Source organism: Rhea americana, unplaced genomic scaffold (assembly GCF_003343005.1).
Source record: "Rhea americana isolate MKP2758 unplaced genomic scaffold, rheAme1 scaffold_223, whole genome shotgun sequence".
NCBI classification, from domain to species: Eukaryota; Metazoa; Chordata; class Aves; order Rheiformes; family Rheidae; genus Rhea; species Rhea americana.
The window spans coordinates 91070-113152 of NW_028186339.1; the positions used below are offsets into that span (position 1 = coordinate 91070).

The 22083-nt window shown below is 38.6% G+C and overlaps 1 protein-coding gene across 1 annotated transcript in view; it reads right to left on the reverse strand.

Moving 5' to 3' along the window:
• The window catches only part of PCSK2 (proprotein convertase subtilisin/kexin type 2), a 119226-nt gene that overhangs the window by 50915 nt on the left and 46228 nt on the right, over window positions 1-22083 (reverse strand). The window contains exons 3-5 of the mRNA XM_085305595.1: window positions 12112-12225; window positions 10365-10473; window positions 8039-8076 (exon numbers count right to left, since the gene is read on the reverse strand). Coding sequence (XP_085161721.1) covers window positions 8039-8076; window positions 10365-10473; window positions 12112-12225 — 261 coding nt within the window. The remainder of the gene's footprint in view (window positions 1-8038; window positions 8077-10364; window positions 10474-12111; window positions 12226-22083) is intronic.

Consider the following 22083-nt stretch of genomic DNA (forward strand, 5'->3'; position numbering starts at 1 on the left):
TTGCATAYCACTGAGAATGCTCATCCTCTAAATGCCAAAAGCAGCTTTCTAGGTGCTAGAAGCCACCTGAGCAGAATAAATAGYCCAACAGAAGGCCATCAATTTCTTTTGCTAAAGCATCAGTCAGCCTGGCATTTAAACACTTGAATATCCTTTTAGTCTGGCAAAAAGAAGGTTTCTCTGTCTCAACAATTTCTTGATGAAATTTCTGCCACAGTCTACTTTAACAGCATCCATCAAACAGTGTACTCAGTGGATTTTCAGAGTGTTACTAGGAAGACGTGTTGTTAATTTATCATAGGTTTTGGTTGATAATTTTTAATTCTTATGCTGCTGCTTATTTGAGAAAATCTATTAGCAAAAAAGCCCCCCAAAGAAACACCAAAAAACAAACAAAACCGAATAATCTAAAATCCAATTAGTGATGCATTGAATCATCCAAAACAGTTTATTCTGTACTTTATTTTCTGATAATGTAAATGTTATTTCAGCACTGCAATTAAAAATAGGTACTAAGATTAACAGCCAACATAATGAATTTGCCCATAAGCACTTTTGCCGTATTAATAGTAAAGCTGTATTCATATCAAGTGCCTAGCATATGTGCTCAATAACCCTTTGAAAYATAGTTAGAAATAGGAGCTTAACTCTCTCAGGTTCTTTCAAAGCTCATAATGTAGGAATCRGATCTCTTGAAGCTGACTGAAATCAGTCAGTGATATCAGGTAAGGATGAATCTGACTCTGCTAGGACTTGGCTTTAAGTTCCCTGTGGATCCCCTGGGCTGGTATCAACAACAGTGCAGAGACACAGGGAGCTTTTCAAGGTCTTCAGAGGGTTTCCAACAAATTTCCACTTCAGAAGGATAACATTTTTCTTGTCAGTAATTATGGGTGAACTCTATTTGACACGGTGACAATTACATCAGCAGGGATTTCTGTGGGGCAGACCATCAGGGTCAAAGTAGCATGGTTCAATGAATGTCAGTTAAGCTTTGTCAACTTGCAAAAATCCACAATTAGACCCAACTGATTTTAGCAGARATATTGATGATTTATACTGGTAAATCATCAAGATCAGACCCACAGCTTCCAGGATAGTTATCTGGTCCTTTCAGCAGCATGCAGGTAGGCCAAGGCATACTCAAAGACCCATGGTAATGAAGGAAATGCAGACTTTCTAAAAGAAATAAGATCTTTTATGCTGTTGCTAAGCTTCACCGTACATACTGCAGTGCATAATTTATTGCCTGTAATATTTCTAATTTCTGTCATGGTTTTAAAAATTATTCGGTGATGACTTTGTTCCTCTAGCAAACAATGGAGATTGAACGTCATAACAGAAGTAGAACATTTCCCTGATTCACTGYGTACATGATAAGATAATTAATCCAACAATATGCTTCTGTTTACCTCCCAGCAAGGAAGGGGACTGGTATCATATTAGCTGGTGACAAGTTACCAAAAGTTGTGGGAGACAGACTGCTTGACTGCTTTGTGCTTGGAGTCATAGCCAAAAGGCAGGAAAGTCRTCCTGCTATTCACATTTGAATAAGAAATGTTAGATGACAGAAAACTTCAGTTAAGTCAGGGCTAACTCCAGAGAGTGCTCCTTCATTCCTTACGCAAGGCCCATTTTGCTTGGTAGATCCTTTTCTGAATACAGCTTGAGCAAAAGCTGACAAAGACCTTGAAAGACGGAACATAAGGTCATATCATACAGACATAGCTTGCAGAGGAGAGGAAAAGACAGAAAGTTATGAGAAGGACAGTGATGCAGCACTGACAGTATGACTGCAGGGGTATTTGTACACATTTTACATCCATGTAATTTCACAGATTTCAACAGAAAACAACTTAAACCTTTTTATCTGAATACATATCATCACTTTCCGAAGGTTTGCTGCATAATTTTTATAAGTATCAATATTTGAAAAAAAAAGTCATCTATTCACACAGTCACCTCTGATTTTCCCACAGTAAATGTCTGTTGTCTTCTCTTTCTCTCTCCCTCCTGCTTTCCTCCCCCTCCTCCCCTCTTTTTTTAACAAGCAGTCAGCTTCAGGCACTGTTCAGACACCAGAACTAGCAGTTTTTACTGCTGGCCAGAGTCTCTTCAAGGGATTTGGATCTTCTTTACTGTTGCTAACCAGGGAAAAACCCACTTTTATGAGCTAATCAGCTCCCTGCTGCTGCAAATGGGATAATGCAGCTACACTGACCTCTAAAAGAAAGTACTGGCGAAGTAAAGAAGTACGAGAATACAAAGTGATGAGAGATCAGCTTATGTTTCTGTTCATGGCACAGCAAATCTCTACGTGCTTTYTTAGTTTTTTCTTTAAAACAATGTACTGAAATTTGCAATCACAACTCCCTACAGCTGGTGCTCTCCTCTTTTACTAAACATATCTAATATGCAGCCCTTGTTATTTTACTTTTCTTTCTAGCTCAGATATTGTATCTTGGAGAAGCTAGTCCTGAAAATTGCTGGCTTTGTATGCACAGTTTGAGTAGAAAGAAAACCTTGGAGTAAATTAGGCTTCAGCTTTTCAATTATCAGTTCATAATGAAGGGTTCTCTTTGTGGGAAAAATATAATTTCCTGAAGGCTGAACCTCTGCAGGGTTTCCAAGACTTGGAAGAAAATATTGATCTTTCAGCAATAAGTCTCTCTGCATTCATGGTGCAGAATGGAAAATTCCAGCTTTGCCAGAACCCCCTGGCTCCAGAAAAGCAAGTAGCTACAGTGCAGCCAGCTGGGAGGATGTGCTGGGAAAGCAGSGCAGCCAGGCCTTGAGCAGACACGCTCCTTCCCACGTAAATGCAAAGGCTGTCAGGAATGAATAAAGACTGATGATTCTCTAGCTCAGCTTAAAAGAGCACTTGGGGTTCAGCTAGACCTGTCCTATCAGTGCTTGTTCCTGGGGGAGTAACAGCTTTTTCCACTGGATATGACTGCAKAACATAACTCATTAACACACAAAGACTAGAAGTTCTTTTTTTCAATTTTGAATTGGCTTAGAGGTTTTTGGGTCAATGCAGCAAAAGTAAAGAAATATTTAAAATTGGGAAATATGAAATRTTATATTTTGAATAAAATGACTGAAATGAAACATTTCGACATTCGCACTATTTCCCTTTCCCATATTTGTGGTTGCAGTGTTAGCTTCACACTCTACTTTGGGATTCAGTCGATTTTGGAATATCAGATTTCTGAAAGGAAGAGAGAGCTGAGATGTAAATCTGTCCTAACTGGACAAGTTAATTCTGTAAGTATAACCTCCTAGACCAGATGACACAATAAAAGTTATGAGACTATCTCAGTGCCTGCAATACTGGGACCTTCTTTTGCCAACTTGGGGGAGTAGTAAGGACTTTATCCAGAAGCCACTGATCTTTCAGACACTTTAAGACGTCTTACAAAACGTTGATTGCTCTGAAGCCACTGCAGCATGTGTCTTTAGACATATGAGAAATCCCACAAATTTAGTGTGAGCAGTTTTGGTCTCTCATTACTGCATTATGAAACACATTAGAAAATAGCTTAGGAACTGTGAGAAGAAAAACATGGATGGAGGGCACTCCATTATCAACAATTACTATCTGTGAAACAGATAGATAATCTGTTGATTGTATTTTTTTCAGGGTGGGGAAAGAGGATTGAGGCTGAGAGACATCAAGTTATACCCCACAGCAAAAATCCAGACTTACCCCCAAATCTAGACTCACCCCCTTTCAGAGAGGATGAATCCATGAAGAAATGTTGGCATGTTTTGCCATAGAGGCATATACCTGCCAAAAAACAACTGAAATTATCTCATCTGCAATTTGGAGCTTTGAAATCTCACCTACTGCAATGAAATGAAATGATGGAGGCATAGAGAGGAAGCTCAAGTACTATCATCATGCTCTTTAKCATCAAATCAAGCATGAAGAATTCTACAAACTGCAAACATAAAAGTACCATGGAAGACACTTGAAACCATACAGTTTACATCGAATATAAATGTTGATGCAATARTGGTATTTCAAAACATGAATAAATTTATTATTATTGGCTTGAGGAGTTCTGATATGAATTTTTAGCTGGTGATGCTATGTTCCCAGTCGCTCTGTTATTGGTACATAATATTTAGCACTTGGATAACCTGTCTGACAAACACAGAAAAAGCATAACAAATATTCAGCTGGAGTAAATTGGTATAACTCCATTGACTGTAAGGAATACAGCAAAGACACAGAAGATGARATCCTGGCCCAACATAATTTAGAATAAGATCACAAAATCCATTTCCTTGTTTAGCCAGTATTACATGGGTTATTTTAATGATTCCCTTGAGCAACACCAAATTTGCTTCCTCCTCTCTATAACTTTATGCAGGCATTTCAGGAAGAGATAGGCCCTACACAGGACTAAACAATTTTTAGGAAAAAAAATACAAAATACTTTTTATTTTTAGAAAGCTCTTTCTCTTCTCTGACCCCTATTATCTCTAAGTGCTAAACTGTCAAAAAAAATTCAAGTAAGAAAAGTAGCAAGTTAAAAACACAAAAATCAAAAGAAAATGAGTAACTGAAGCCAAGTTCTATACTCAGAAATGCTGAGGTGCCAAAAATATCACTTTTGACAGACTTTCCATTTTTTAATGATTTTGCAACCAAGATGTACAGATACTGCAATGGTATACAGGCATCTACAAACCTGATACACATAAGTTGTTGGTTCTCAATTTCCTAAGAGGAAACAACTCACCTTAAAAAAAAAAGCTGCCCAAAATGCAAATTTTATGAAATGTCAGACTTTTGGGTTTGGACATAAACAAAAACTGTACAAGATGTAGGTATTCRCTGCAGTACCTACACTAGCCCAGAGTGAGTGAACAACCTATTCCTACCAGACTGAGTTCATTGCATTTTTAGGTCTAGACTGATCTTTTCTTTAGCCAGATTTAAGTCTTTGTCTTTAGYTCATGCCCAAATTACTATCTACTGGAAAAAAGGCTCCCATGGCTTCAGAGACATCRCAGACAACGTCAAGGTAGGACCTCCTAGGACTTAAGAAGGCCTGTACAGTCTTGCAGTGGAAGGAGAAGAGGCAAAGTACAGCTGAATGGAGCCCTGTGACCACCAAGCTAGACATGGGTGAGGGAGGACAAGGTAAATATTAGCAGCAGGAACTGCAGTTAAACCTGCCCTTCAGCCAGTCATCTCTCAGACTCAGGAACTGTCACCAGCTCTTCATAAGAAGGTAACAGGGCCAAGACATCYGAGCAGCAAGAATTTCCTTGAGCAGTTTTGGTGAGGATGTGCCTTGAACAGGCAGCCTTTGCTACTGAGGGCAGTGCCGAGAGCAACCCCACTAGCCTGTGAGAGGAGCGTCCACTTTTCTGCCTGAGCCCCACATTCCCATGGCAGGAGCATGTTGCAGGGGCACGTGCACTGCCTTTACCCCTGAAACAGCAGGTTTGGTAGCAGCCACCCAGGGACCACATCTCTGCCATCTACTAGTGCAAGTGCTGGTCCTGGCAGCAGATCACCTCCCAGGAGAAGGTACCAGTCCTGTGACACCTCACTGGTGCACATTCGGGTGTGTTTGATGCTGGTACACAGTAGATCTTCTCTAAAAGTGTGCAAATGCCTCTTCAGAGGACAGCAATTACAACTGCCCTTTTTAGTGGCAGTTTGCATATAACGTGACAATTTATCAGTGTGTTTCTTGCTGTTTCTTCCAATATCCTCATGGAATTAAAAGGGAATTTTGGGGAAAAAGATGAACTCTTCAGACTTACACTTGTTTTTTTCTTTTTTGCCAGTACTATGGGATGTGAAATAGAACCTAGAACCACAGATTTCATTCGATAGTCAATATTTTTTTTCYTCTACACTGAATGCATTCAGCTTGTAACCCATTTAAGATTGTGCTCTTTCCAGATGAACTTTCTTCTGTTCCTCTAATGATTATTTGTCTTACCAACCACTCCTTCCTCATTCTCTTCTCCACTGTGTCTGGCTATCCATCTGCCCTGCATTAGCCAGGCCACACTCCCTATCTTGCATTGACCAGACAGTCTTACTTTGGTCTTCTTGATTCTCTTGCCTGTTCCTCTACAGCCTATTCCTTGCTCCAYGGCTGGATCAGTTTGCTACAAAGTCATCCCTCCACAGACTTTTCCAGCTTCTCCTCATTTGAAGATAAGTCTGCATGTCTTTCATGACTACCACTATGGTTTGTTTCCCTCATTCCCAAGCAGTTGTTCCTCTTCCAGTTTAATTCCTAACATTTCCTTTTTTGTATTTCTCTCCAGTTCCACTATTTTCTGACTTATAGCATTATATCTGTGTTCTATCATGTCATTCTCTACTTTCAAAATGTCATTTTCCATCAATTTCTAGAATACTTACAATTTCCACTGTAAAAACCCCACATTTCTGCTAAGTCCAACCAGTAATTATCCATCAAAGAGAAAATATTTATAGAATTAAAAGAGAAAATACTGTATTACTGAGAAATATATTTTTGGTTTCTGAATAAGATCCACATGAGTATGTCCACTGTTAACAGAAATGTTCCCATTTTACATAAGATCAGATATGTACAAACTTCTCACTTGTCTACTTGAAACATGATTTTTAGAACAAGAATAGTCTCACGTGTTTTGTCCACTACTGCTGCTGAAAAAGCAAGCAAATGAGTAAAAAAACCATGTTGTTCCCAGCTAATATGCTGGAAAACATATTCCTACAACCAATTCCTACAAGTCATAGACTACCTTTGTGCAGACTTCTTTACTCATATCAATTTAAGGAAACATCCTCATGAGCGATCCCTCTGGGATGAGCATTTTACAGTTAGGGCACAGGAATTAATTAGCTGTAGTCAAGTTATTAAGCCAATTAATAAGGAGTGAAATTGTCCAACCTGTAATTTATATCCTGTCATCAGCTATTTCCCAAATCCCTTGTCCTAAGTGAACACCTTCCATATTCTTTACCAAGATCGCTTTACTATTTGCTACAATAGAGTCAGTTTTTCATTCTGTGTGTTTATTATGATTCAAATTGCAGTAACTCATACATAGGAATAAACATATTACTCTTCCTCATTTTGGAGCCATTCTATCTGAATGATTCATGATTTTACCATTAATTCTAATCTCCTTTGTTCTTCTATGCATTTAATCACAATTAAAAACCATATAGATCTGCTCAGGTAAAGAAGGCAGGGCTTGCTGAGGTGAAGCCACTGACTGCAGGAAAACAGCAAGACCTAAAGCAGAGACATTACAAGCCCTCTGGCAGCCAGCCATAGTTTTTTCATCTCTGTGGCCCAATGGACTGCTACAAGCATGACGTGAGAGTGGCACACCATGCAGGCAGTCCACAGTCTGCGAGAGCCGGGAGTCCTCCTAGAGACCTGGAGAGGGGAGTGCTAATATCAGAGAGAAYAGCTGAGGAGAGCCTGGGGGAACAAGAAAGACAGCAAGCCTCAAGTCTGAAGGTAAATTTGAGGTAGGTTTGAGGAACAATCAGTTGACACAGCACATGCCAAGAATACAGTGTCTGCCCCGCACGTTCCATGTTCTGGAGCACTGGATCAAATCACGTGTTACAGAGGAATTAAGCCATTCCCAGAGGTTTCAAAGGCTAATATATGCTGGAGCCATTGTGCACAATAGCAGTCTTGCCACAGCCCACAGCTCTGTAGCCCTTCAAGTGACAGATGCATTCTGCATCTTAATAGCAGGATTTAGAGCCATGTCTTGGGTTGCTCATTTCTGTCCTAAATCCAATATTGCAAGCTGCAGTTTCTTTAACATGAGGCAGCACTGTCATTCCTCTACAAAGAGCCCTGTCACCTTTTCATTCCTTGCACAGGCAGTCTCATTTTTAGTCTGCTTCTTTTCAAAGCAAAATGTATCATCTGTAAGACCAGCAATTCACCTGTACTCTATTCCACTCACTGTTTAAAATCGTATATGAAAAACGGACCATAAAAATAAGAAATTCTGCATTTTATAGAAAATGTCAGCATGTACTTACATAATTTGAGGCAAGATCAGGATGTAGATAATCAATTCCTGCAATAAGATAATGACAGAACCAAAGGTTAGAAGTTTCAAAAAAGACTTTCTAATGATCACAGAACAAGACAAGATTCCATTGCAAATACAAGAAAACAGTAACAATGAATAATGCAATTGATTGAAGTGAGATCCCAGTTTTCACATGTGGACTTTTAAACYGGGTATCATTTCTGCATCAGACCCCACTAGTTTTCAAACATCTATGTAAAAATCTAGGTGTCAGCTGAAGAAGTGTGCTCAGCTACAAAATGTATTGATCTAATTTGTAAAGTAGATTGTTTTTGTTTAGTAAGGCTAGTTTTGACCACAATTTATCTGTATGTAAGTGCTGTTATCTCAAAGGATACCAAAACTGTCAACTTCAGTAAGCACTGGTTTAGTACAGGCTATAAAAAAGAGTATTTTAGCCACTGAAACTGTAAATTAAGTAGATGGAAAATTACCTAAATTAGACTTGGGAAGATCACTATGACAAACATGTTTTACTCTTTGTATGATAAGCAGCATATTTTTAATGTTGAATTAGATCAGTTTAGCAAATCTCTGGGCACACGTTGCAGTCTGAGGTCTTGGCTCTTGACATATAACATCATGATACTTTCCTTAAAACTAGATTCTGAGCATTCAGCTATTTGGTTCTGAAAAGTTGATATAAACTAGAAATTTGAAACAAGTCCAGTCAAACATTCACTAAAGCTCATTGACTTATTTTATTTGAATTGAGCCTAACAAAAAACTATGAAAAATTTTGCCAGGAGGAATTGTCAATTCGCCTGGGACTCCACTCAACCCGAACACCTGGGGTGTAGTTGAATGAAGACAACAACACTGCTATACCCACAGGATCAGATAGGACACTCAGAAGAACCCTGAGATTTTCCAAAATGTGAGTTTAAATGGCTCTGTGCTTCTGTAGTGTGCTAAAGTCCACAGCAGGGCAGTGGTGCAGAATATGCTCATGTTAATGCATGAATTATCTTCAAATACYGCAAGTATACAAATCCCCACAGGTGGAATAACAAAAGCAGTAGATCTCAGATGGGACAAGCTGACACAAGCAATTAAAATATGTGAACAAATAGCTATCAATCTCACATTCCATTCTGACCCTGTCCTGTGTCTCCAAACACAGACTATTATGTGCTCGACTTTACCAGCAAGGAGAGTGGCTTACTGTCTCAGTTATTCTGATGAAACTGTTACCTTCCATTATGTAGTGTCCTTAGCACTAGATCTGTATGAAGAAATCCCTGCAACTGCAGGTAGACCTGCTGATACCAATGGGAGATGGACAACAAAGGTCTCAACGGAGGATCATGTTATTCAGCTGCAGTCTTCTACAGTTGCTGGAAGYGAATATAAGCCAAATTCTCTCCTTCTCAAAATGTTGTATCTGACAGGCCCATACCTTTCAGTAGGTTTATTTGACCTGAAACTCAGTTAGTTTGTTGCCATCCCCATTGCAGTCATGTCTAGTCATTCTGAATGCGAAGTCYGGGCTCTGTGGGACCACTGAAACTGTGATTTGTTTTGACATCAATATACAGACGTGTAAGTCTACTTTTTACTTCCACAAAGACGTTGTTTTAGGATTAAGTAGATAAGAAACAAAAATGAATAAGGACAGATCTCGGCTGACTCTAGAAAACACACGCGGATCCAATCATTTTACCTATTTTCAGTATCATTCACTCACCATAAAAGGATAAAAGCAAAACTTTGCCTGAAGAAAACTGGTGAGAGACTGCATAGAATTTCTGTATTTCAGCACTGTTAGAAACCCATAACAAATACAGCTGTGACTTCAACTATACTCTTTATCTTCATCTTTCTTGAACTTAGCCTCAGGTTTGTAATATATTTAATAGACAGGTCTTTACGGACATTCAGCATGAAAGTGTTTAATTATTCCAGCTGTCAAGTATGACTTTGAGAATAATGTAACCCAGAAAATGTTTTCATAAGTACTTTTTGTAAGGTAATTAAGTCCCCCAGTCAGTGCCTACAGAAGTGAAGGAGAGTCTTTCCTTTGGCTAATGGTCATTATAGTAGGTCCTGGAAGATTTCTGCGTGATAACTGCAGGCTACTTTTGGTGCTTGGAGATCCAAGTATTGCTAGTGCAACACTTTATAACATACTGAAGATCTCAAAGCCTTTACAGAGGTTGGATTTGTCTCAGTACTATAAGCAATCATTATTAAATTTTAATCCTTTTTTTTTGGTTTTATTACATGGAGAAAGCTACTTAAAGGTATTAAATTAACATGCAGTCTTCACTTACCATCATCCATAATTCCTATGGTAACTCCTTTCCCTGTGTATCCCAGCTCCCATGCTTCAGCTACATTAAGATCAAGTCCAGGAGTCCCATCTGCTTGTCCAGTGTTAATCTAATATATCAGTGGAGAAGAAGAGTAGTCTTTTTTACTTGATAGACACATTTCTACAGCCACTGAATTTTGCCTTATATCTTTGCATGTATTTTGGGTGTGGAAAATACATCCATTTCACTTTGCAGCACACATCTGTACATTATCATATCTATTGCAATAATGCAGAGGTAAAAAACTGCGTAAATTCACTGTCTGCAGTTAATAAGACATGGTAAAACGGTGAAACTTTTGCACTTGAAGTAAGATTTTTCTGCTCAAGCCTATCAGCGCAGTTGGCAGGGATGTACAGAATTTCATGGCCACAGGCTTTAGTACCAGAAAGGATTTCTTTGATAATCAAGTTAGCCACACTTCGAGAAGGAAGTTGCATAAGATGACCTCCAAGGATCCTTTCCAATCTTTGGAGTGTGTATGTGTGTGTGTCTGTCTGTGTGTGTGTGTGATTCTATGATTCTATGGTAAAGATGATTTCCTATCGCTGCAGACACTACTCATGRTCAGCAATATCTCATTCATAAATTTCTCTGTTCCAGAAGCAAAACTTTTCTGCTCTGTGCCAGACACATTTCTCATTTTAAAATGCATTTTAGTGTACTTAAATCTAAAAAATAAGAATGTATAGCTTGATAAGAAATCTTCTGAGTTTTATCACTGCAACATTTTGATTGATTGAAGTACCAGAATGAACTGAATTACTCCATATTTCAGTTTATCATTTCGTTAAGGATGAAGTCTCATGCATGCTAACATGCTCTTATTTATCAGACAAATCTCATCTTGAGAAAAAAAAAAAGCCAAATTTGAGAGTCATAAAACATAGGAAATGCAATAAAAAGAAAGAGAATAATAAACACTGTTCATAATCAAAATGAACTATCTTAAGTGGACAAGGTAGCATTGTATTTATAAGATATTTCATCACAAATATTAGTTATAAATATGTAAATATCAAGATTGACCCAAAGCATCTTTATCAACATTTTTAATAGAAAGATGTCATTTTGACTACTTTTAGGGAAATATTCATTTTTTAAGAGAAAAGGCTTTTTCTTACAAAATCTGACACATGAAAAATGAAAAAATTCAGTCAAATACAAATTTCTTTTGTCATTAGCATAAAGCCAAAATACATCAGTTTTCAKCTCAGCTTTTGACAAGGGAAAATCAAGTAAACAATATTAGCATTTCTGTAAGMTAGAAAACTCAACTTTTTCTAGTCAGTGCACTATAACTTTTTGTTATAATTCTACAATAAGGTTTCATCTGGTAACAGTTCAAAGATATGATGCATATGTAGTTTTAAGGGTCACAACAGCACATCAGGAATGCTGACAGACACCAATATAGTCCTCTTTCAAGCCGTCTAAAGATCTTTCCACTGCATAAAATGAAATTTAACTCTTGAAATGTGCTGGGCTGTCCCAGGCTAAAACATACAGTTAAAAAACCCCAGGACATACTGCCTTAGAGCCATTCTAAAGTTCTTGTGAGATATTCAGAAAGAATGCTGCAACAGCATAGAATAACCTGAATGCTAATTATTTAGGTAATCACATCAGTAATAATTACATCAGTAATTATTATTACAATAAAACACTAGTATGTGATTACTGTAAGTTTCTATCAAAAACTTACCAGGTACCATTGCTTTGTAAATAAGGGATCATTCATGTTGATGTCAATATCATTGATATCTCTATATCCTCGCTTTCTTCTGCTGAAGCCTTCCTGTTGTACAGCTTTCTTTACCTGGAAGAATTAAGTTTTACACCTTTAGCTCAATGGCCTTAACTACAAAGATTTATTAGCCTTGCTTTCATAGGAGATAAGGATTATGAAATGATATTGTGTCTGCCCATCTGTCTTTGTGTCATTCATTAGCAAATTCTAAATTGGTGGCTTATTTCAGTCAGATTTGCAAAAAAGTAGAGAGTTTAAGAACTCATAAGCATCCTATCTGCAGGAAAGATGCATCATAAACAAGTTTTTGACACCTGAGAATCTGCACAGGAAAGTGTCCCTACTCAGGCAAGGAAAACTATCAAGCATCATTAGYGTTGCTGCTTATGAAATTTGCCACACCTTTTCTTTTTCTGAGCCACCAAGATCAAGATATTGTCATCASTAGAAGTTATTTAGCTAACTCCCAAACATACCCCTGTTCCAAGCTGCAGGCCTTTAATAAAATGAGGAAACAGGTCTCAACCACATTGTCTTAATTTTTTCGATCTCTCTCCTAGACATTTTCAGAGCAGTAAATAGCCTTTCTCACCAATGAGATTTGCTGGGAGGAGTATATCTGAGGCTGTGTGCTCTCACCGTACTCCTGAGATTCTCAGAAATATCTTGGACAGCTTTCAGGAATTACCTTGTAATAAATAAGTGATACATAAATGCACTAGCAAGAAAAAAATACATGGCAAAAAAAGTCACTAACYTGATCAGACTGGTAGAAGTAGAAGATACTAAAATACTGGTTATGAAATAAAAATATCTAGGGTTTTTTAGAAATCTTTTTCTTTATGAACAGCAAATCCACAAAAACATTTAACTAAGCACTGTGGAACACAATGCAAGTGAAGACACAAATATCTTTAGAGTCAAAACCCACAAATACTAGACCATAATAGTCTTATTTGTACACATCTAAAAGGACACTCTAAAAGAGTCCACTGAAAGGGTACAATTAGGGTGTTGGCAACTGTCTTAAACTGACAGAAAACACTGGAGCCTGCAGTCTCTACCAGGCTACAGAGAAACATAACTGTAGGAAGAAGAAGGGCTGTGTGTTACCTCTGTGTTATATACTAAAACCTCTTTTAGTGGAATATAKAATTAACTCACAGAACTCAGTGCTTGATGAAATACAATGCCAAGTGATGCTCCCTACCCCCGCCAAACCCTCCCAAATGCATCCTGTGTTAGCATATTCTTAGGCCTTGCAAAAGCGCTGTCAAGTTTGTCATACTCTTCTTAGCCTAACGCCTGGAACCAAGACAGCATGAGAGTGTCAGCATTTCATTAAAAAAAAAGAAAAAAAACTCCACTCTTCATCAAAGAGGAAAACTTAAAACCATGAATTGAGTATACATTGTGGYAGAGAAAGAAAGCAGAAAAGAAACTAACATTTCTTTAGACATTTTCTTGAAAAAGATCCACGATCATTAATTAAATGTCATGACTTGGGGAACATTTTTGTGTGCATGAGTTTGGCATTTCTGATTAAGAAGATGCATAGGGGAGTTAGTTAAAATATTGTGTCGCAATCACTCATGTCGTGGCAGTCTCCCTACAAAATCAACAGAAAAAGAAATTCATCCAAAGGTTAAATCAGATGTTAGATCATTTGAGTCATTCCTAGAGTTGTCCTTTTGTCTCCATTAATTAAAGCAGAGCCTCAAAGACAGTGCTCAGCGAGATGCCTAAGGCTGAGATGAAACTGGGAACCAACTGACTGGGGATAAAAATTATTTCCCCCACAGCCACACTGCTTCATTATAACACTAAAAACCTAATACCAACTCACAGTGAGCAGGTCGAGGCAGCATGTACCTGACACACTCTGAAAGAGGCTACTACAAACCACTGCTCTGCTCTGAAAGGGTAGTAACTATGTTTCTAAAAATTTACTTTTAGCTCCTTAGCTGAAGGTACAAAATGAGTAAAATAATTAATTGGTAGGTGCTTTCACTTATATATGTTTTCCCATTATTTGTGCATGTTCATTAAAAGTAGAGCAGACTGAAAAGAAAGAAAAAACTAATACAAAATAAGCTGAAAAGAGGACAGTGATTAAATAGGAAACACACTATGTGTACTTAATGGTGCCAGATAACTGTATAAAGCAAAGAAAGGTATAAGCACACTGTTTGATACCTCTAAAATAAGGCTCAGTGATGCCATGGAGACAACAGAGCAATCACCTGTCACTATGCCTTCCTCAATTACCATCCCTGCTTCAGTACTTGCAATTGCAAAGCCCAAGCTGTCATCACATAAAATAGTTATGAACAGAAGCCAACGTTCACTTAGAGGGATGTCAGAGAAAAAGAATTCATGCATTTATGCTCCCACACAAGACTACTGGCTCTACAGGACCTGCTGCATTAAGGCACTGAACCAGGATTTAGCAGAATAGGTTTTCTACTAATTAAAAAGCAACGCTTTAGGGGCCCAGTCTTTTTTTTTAAGAGGGGAGCAATTTGCAGAAATAGCCCAGGCTCATTTTCACTCATCAGAATCATCTCATTTGTCTGACTTGTCACACTTTTATAATAAAATATATTTTTTATATTACATTATATTTTAATTCCGTGAGACAAGAATATATACCTGCAAAAGAAGTATAGCTCCTCTGAACAAAAACCAAACAATAAAGACTGGGCATCTCGGTCTTGAAATAGGTTGAAAGATTTGGGTAAAGCCTTGTATCTTAACACTTAGATAAGCTATACCTTGCCTTCTTCAGTGAGCTTGTATAATGTTCTTGCCTCGCACAAGGTAAGAACTTGCCTTTCTCCTAACGAAAACATGTCTAGAAAGCAATGGTCCCAAGATTAGATAACATCTCTATGCTCCAGAAGAAAGTCCCAAAGGAACAAACGTTTCCTTGGCAAATGATGATGCAATTTCAGTGATTTCAACGGAGAACTGTCCATCTAGGGCTGCAGAGAGCAGACTCGAGAGAATCCTAGTCCTTTCCCCAACAGTGTTTCTATATGAGAAAAATGGCGTTTTTTCAGAGCTGGAAACTTGTGCTTTCATACCCTAGTCTAGATAAGGAGATGGTCTGCATCTTATTCTGCTTCTGTCTTACAGTTTTCGTATTAAAGAAGGACAACCTTCCCAATGATGTTTGTAACATAAATGTATTAGGTACCATGCCTTGGGTAATATGTTCTAAAAATACATGCATTTCCTCATGCAGCCATGAGAGAACTTGGGATCACATCTTTGCAAGAGGAATAGTAGAAAATCACTGAAACACATTCTGATCTTGTAACAGTCATAATCCTGTGTATTTCTGCCCAGTTCAGAACTAGCCCTCTGATCAAATGCACAATGCATCCTCATATTGTCTTATAAATACTTATTTCTCTTATTTCCTTAAGCAGGAAGTTCAGTGTTTTGTAAGTCTCAAGCTTCTRACAATAACATCTCTGAAGGATATGAGTCTGTGGTGTATGACACTCATTAGAAACCAGTGAAGGAACAGCATATTTCTTATTGTCTCAAAGTTAGACTTATCTGTCAGCAATAACAGCCTTTTGTTTATTTCACTCTTAATTCATTTATTCCTTCTTCATTAAGATACAGGGTTAAATAGTGAGCAAAATCTGAGCATCTATTTTATTAGCATGTCACTAAATCATGAACAAGTTGCTAACTGCATTCTGATCAGCACGAAGGCTGTGTATCGAAGAAGGTATGCATGCACGATAAGATATTTACAAGGGAAAGAGGTTCAAGTATTGATTTTTAATATACTTGTACTTATGCATGGTGCATAAAGTCACTTGGATGATAATAAACCAGTAGGATACTGATGCAATACAAATTAACAAAATAATCAATTTTATTTGGGAGGGCCAGAAACCACAGTGCTCTAACTGTGCTCTATTCTCCTGTGAATGCCAAGATAATCAGCTTCTCATTTTGAAGGAACAGGGTTAATTGTACTGCTGAACTCCTGCAGTTAAATAACTCTGTTACATTGAGCATAAATGACAAATTTACTAAATCATACCATTGGGTGAACAGAAGTGGAAGAGCATATACAACCTCCAACCTCAAGAATCGAAAAATTCAAATCAAATACAGAAGAATTCTGGCCAAATTCCAGTGGAAGAATTCCAGTGGAAGTTGCAATGATGATGTATAGTAGGCATGGCTTTTTAAAAAAACCCCAAAACATAGCAGTAAGATGATTAGCCCAAAGAAAGTGGTGGATCTTTTYCCTCTAAAACCTCTGTTTCATTGCAGGTCCTCTCCTGAAACAGAAGAAGGTGAAAAGCGATTGCCTGCATTTTTTAAGAAGTCAGGCTGACAGTTGGCCTTAGACACTACAAATTGGGCTTCCATATAGGTGGTTTGGAATACCAAGACACCAGAAGCCGTGGTCCAACAAACATAGTGACAACAAAAAATAGACATGAAAGAGAGCCCTTCAATTCCCAAACTCCATACAGAGTTAATGAGTAAATGTGTCTTTCACCTCAGATTTTTGTCTAACTGTAAGTAAACACAAATGAAGACATTTAATTTTATTAACCACCTCATCCATATAGAATAAAAGAGATATCTCTATTAGGRTAATATTGATTCCTTTCACAAAGTACACACACATCACTTGTATCATCTGACAGCTTGCTTCCTGGTTAAGAAGCTCTGAAGACGTCGGTGAGGAACATTCGCCTCACGTTCTTACACATTTTTGTTAAAGCTTCAGAGCAACTGAGTTTTTCTTGACTCTCCACTACAAAATAGAAAGAATAATACTGACACTCCTTATTAGAGTAAAGGAAGTACAGACCTACTTGCACTGTAGCTGAAGTCAGATGAACTGAAGAAAACTGAATCATATTTAAATAGCAATGGGGGCCTCCTTGGGAACTGAGGTGGCTGAGTATTGTTCTTTGATTACAGTGCATGACCCATTCCTAATCAGCCAGACTTTCAAGCGCTTGGCATCCTGACAGATAGGGACAGTTCTTGAGAGCAGAGAGTCTATGGCCTACTGTTATCACCCCATTTCATTACTAGGCTTCATGGCCAGTTCCCCCAACAGCATTGGGCATGCTGAGCTCTATGAATGGCATATGAATATAGGGGCCATATGCAGCTGACGAGACTCCAGGGGAGCAGGAAGTGGTATCAGAGCTCCACTACTGAGCCAGGATTTCAGGAGCCCTCAGTTTAGAAAACCCAGATATTTTCTTCAAAGTGCCTATCATCCCTGGCAATGACAATGCCAGCAAATTATTAAGAGAAAAGAGCACAGCAGCCACAGTCATGGCTTCCTGCTCCTATTTTCAGGTTGGCATGTGTTATTTCACATGACTTTCTACCCAGAAAATCAGTGAAACACTAAAATGAGATGTTTGAAAACAAATCTCCTCCCACCTTCTGCATCATCACAGGGAGCGATCATTCCTCTAGCCTTCTTCTAAATTGCTGGCTCCAGCGCTACATAAAAAACATTATTTTCTTCCAGTAATAAGAACATTAGCTAGTCTCCAAGTGTAGCTATTCTTCCAGCATGGCAGCTTCTCTTCTACAAAATAAAACTCTATCTTCTTAAAGCCATCCCAAAGATCAGAGGGGCAATCTTCAGCTAGTAACAGCTGTGTCTTATGAGCGCCTTCAGAAGCACTCTCAGCAACCAGGTTTGTAAAAATCAAGAGAAGGTAAAGGGACAGGACAGGAAAGTTTTGTCTTATTCAAGAGGTACTCCGGCCAATGCAAGAAATTTGTTCAAACTGGCAGCCAGACTCTCTCCCTTCATGCTTGACGTGCAGAGCCCAGCTTTGCTCACCATGGGGAGATGTGGGCCTCTGTCATGCTGGGAAAGACACTGTCCCATCTCTCAGCCCAGCAAGCACCCAACAAGACAAGGACTTGCCACTGTTTAATTCTCTCAGCAAGGACTGCTACTGACTGCCTCTTACAGCAAAACTCAGGGCATCTGGGTTCACTAGTTTCTGTGGTACAATCGCTAAAAATCGTAACGTCAAAAGTATGGCCATTTAGGAAACTATCATTCAAGTTCAGCATCAATCAGACAACAGCAAATTAAAGTGAAGAGCCTGAACTCCACTGAGCAATTAACCTTTCTTGATGGAAACACAATCTAAAGAACTCAAGTTGCAACCAAGTTCATATTAAAAAAAAAAAAAAAGAGCAAAAACTGACTTGCTGCTGCCTTACTTTGTGACTTTTCACTTTCCTAATATTAGTTCAGTGCTTGGTAAGTAAGAAGCTTTCAAAAATAAAAGAAGGGGAAAAGAAATCAATATTTTTGTCCATTTAGCAGGCCTCTCACAGTTCAGTGACATTCAGGAAGCAGTGAGTAAAGAGACAAGGAATCAATGTGTAAGAGGAAGCTGCATATCATATTCAACCTGCTCAGCTAAGCAATCAATAGCGCTCCTCCAGCTTCTACTTTGAAATTCAAGTGAATTGGTTAGGTGGTAATGTAAAACAAATGCAGAGCATAGATAGTCTGCAATGGAAAATGCCAATTTGGTAGAACATAAATTTTTATAGTGTCCTACCCTTTTGCGAAAGTCTTTTTGCTCCAAGACAGAATTATATTGAGGGGAAAAAGTGAGATGGAAAAAAAGCCCTAAATATCTTGACGTCCAGTATACTGCCCTAAGATCAAGCAAACTTTTGATTCACATCTCTGGTCTGTCCTCAGTTTGGCATGAGGGCTCATATCAGGACCAGGACACGGTCATAAGTACTAGCTGTTCTAAGAAAACATCTTCTGATTTCCAATTTTTTCATTGCCTCAAGAAGCAAAAAAGAGAGCAGGAATATTTCTGAAATCATAAGAGGTCTGTACAGGAGGGAAAAACTGCCTCTTATCCTATTGAGAGAAGCTGACAATACACTTCATGGCATTTAATGATAGAAAAATCAAAGTAATTGATATTTCAAACAATGCCTCATTGCCAGACAACTGGACATTTACCTTGATTCTGAAATGAAAGATCTCTGTGAATATGAAATTCCCTGGAGATGGGATACAATTGTGCACATCAGATGATCCACATCAGTGGATCAGAATGCAATCCACAAAGACATATTATCAACAACTTTTGGGTAATTTTTCCAATGAGCTGTCTCACCAGTTATATTAGGGCCCACAAATGATCAGTCTCTCCAAACTAATCAGAATGGCAGCATTTTACAATCTCTTTGCATAGATGTAAACAGAGTGCCTGGTGCCAGAGAAGAAAATTGGGCCCTATGCATGTAGTGCACTTGATAAAGTATGGCTCCTCCCATCTCAGCTGCAAAAATAGTTGTTACRAACAATAGCTTTTCCTTCTCTTATATCCCTTGGCCAAGGACTGCAGATACACCTTTCTTAAAACACCCTGCTTGGAGAAAACAAACAAATAAACAAACAAAAAAAAACTATTCTTCTTCCTTTGCAGCATAAATCTTTTCAGGAGTTATTTTCATTTATTACTAAGGCCATCATCAATCTTCAAGATGATGAGGAAGTCCCAGAGTAGGTCCGAGGTCTATCTGTACCCTTCTGCAGTATGAAAAGCGTTTTAGCTTAAATAAGAACCAGATCCAGTTCATCTTTGAGATCACAAGCCTTTTGTCCTAGAATTTGGCAATTTGTACATATCTATATAATAAAAGGCAGAGTAGTGCTCACATTATGCTGAATCTTTCATTTAGTAATTCCCTATTTACTGTAATTCATTCATTTATAACTTTGGGCCATTTCTTATTGTCCTGGGTACTCTTTCAGCACATGGTTTTCTTCCTACTCCACGATAGTTCACTGGTCCTACAAGGAAATAGTGACCTGTGGTCCACCTTTATTTAACATATGTAACATATTTATTTAAAGTTGGTATAAAGATTCTATTAGAATGTTTGCTGTTTCCACATAAGCGATTAATACGCCATTTGATATGTCCCAAGAGAACATAAAAGCTCATAGGCTAAAGATTTCTCTAACTCTGTTAATCTATTTCATGAAACAAGCTCTAGACAAGCGGGAATTGTGAGAACATACCAATTTGGAGAAAAATCTGTTCCATTTGGTTTGTATAGGAAGACTCAACTGCCACGTAAAATTATTCTCTTCTTAGAAGTGTGCACTTGACCCACCCTGACGTAGAAGAGACTTCTTGCATAGGTGTGAATATTTGTGGTGATGTCCAAGCGCATCCTCAGTCACATAAACTCATTTGTAGTGGCTTTAGCACTAACTTCATGCATTTTTTTTTCTAAATACACCAATTTGCTTTACAGACATTAAGTTGAAGTATACTTACTCCATACAGAGAGCCAAGAGCCTTGCAATGTGCCTGTATATGTCATCATTTGGGGAAACTAAGTCAGCAGAGGATGAAATCTTAAATACAATTTCCTGTCATAAAGCCACATTCATCACAGAACAGCGCATTGCCCTATCCTTTTGGTGGTCTACTTTGCTTCCCATGTTTACACATGTTCTAAGTGGCTTCTCACTAAAGAAAGAAAAGCATTTTTGTACAGCTCCCCCAAAAGCCCAATAATAATATTCAATGGACGTGATGGTAGAGCAGTTCTGGGCTCTTTTTTTGCACAGTGGGGGTAGGGCAAAAGTTTACTTCAGCTTCCTTTGATGTTTACAGTCCTTCTGAGCAGATGGGCCCTGCTGGGTCCAGTGGCAGTGAAAAATTATGCTACAAAAGTGCTTGCCAGAATGCCAGCTCTGGAGAGATTCTCAGATATGGCTTTAGGAGGRGAGGAAGGCTAACTGAAGTACAGTACTGCTGCCCTATTACATACAGTGCATGAACCAAGCTGAAAGCCAATTYGATTTAATATTATTTTAGGAAGTCAGAATTAAAACGGTTACTTAAGACTAGCTGTGTCTCCACAAAACATGACCCACTGGAGTCAAGTGGAGACAGCAAAGAAGAAATTGGCCCCATCACACAGAACCCAGGCATTCTCGACCATGTGTYTGAAAGGGCACGAATGTCTTGATTTCTTTGCCTGGCTGCCATCCTCTGAGTGCCCTACTCTGGAAGCACTGGCCMGCTACAGACTACATTCTTTCTCTTCTGTACCCCTTCTGTTTTACCGCCATTCAAAATGATTTTTCCTTTCCCCTTTTCTTCTGTTCTGTAAGCAAATGATACAGTTTGAATTTGGGAGCTATTTCTCCAAGAGGCTTCTATTTTACCTCACGTAAAAGGGGGCACTCCTGTGTGGAGGAGAGAGCCACCGCACATGGCCATTTTCTGACTTCCTGGCAACTCCTGCCATCTCTGTYCTGATTCAGTTCCCCACTACACCCTGCAGGTTGGTTGCTAGCACTGACTGCTGCCCAGTGTTGTCAGCACTTCCCCAGCCAGGTGGTGATGACATCTGCAGAGGGCTCGTTTAGGTTTAATAAAAAAATAATTCCTATTTTTACAAAGCTGGCTGCCTGGAATGAAACAGCAACAACTGCCAAAAAGTCCAAGCTGCTTCTAATACTTCAAATCTGCAGTACTTAAACTTCAAGGCTCACAGGAGCAGTAGTGATGTATTAGCGAGCCTTTCTTGTCTGTTTTTAATGCCTTTAGACTTCTCTACCGCTATCTCAATGGATATGAGATATGGAATTACAAAACAGTGATCTTCCTAAAGCTCTGCCCGGTGGGAATTAGATAGGCTGTACAATGTCTTCTAACAGGAAATTTCATAACTAGAAGCCAGAGACAAAACAGAAGCCAATCTTATGACAGAGGGAAACCACAATTATGCTGCTGCTCTCATTCATGTAGAGCAGATGGTTGTTTACAGCACAACATAGCTACCTCTTTATTCTATTACCACAGAAATATATCGGACAGAAAAGACAAGGGAGCTTGTCCCCACGAA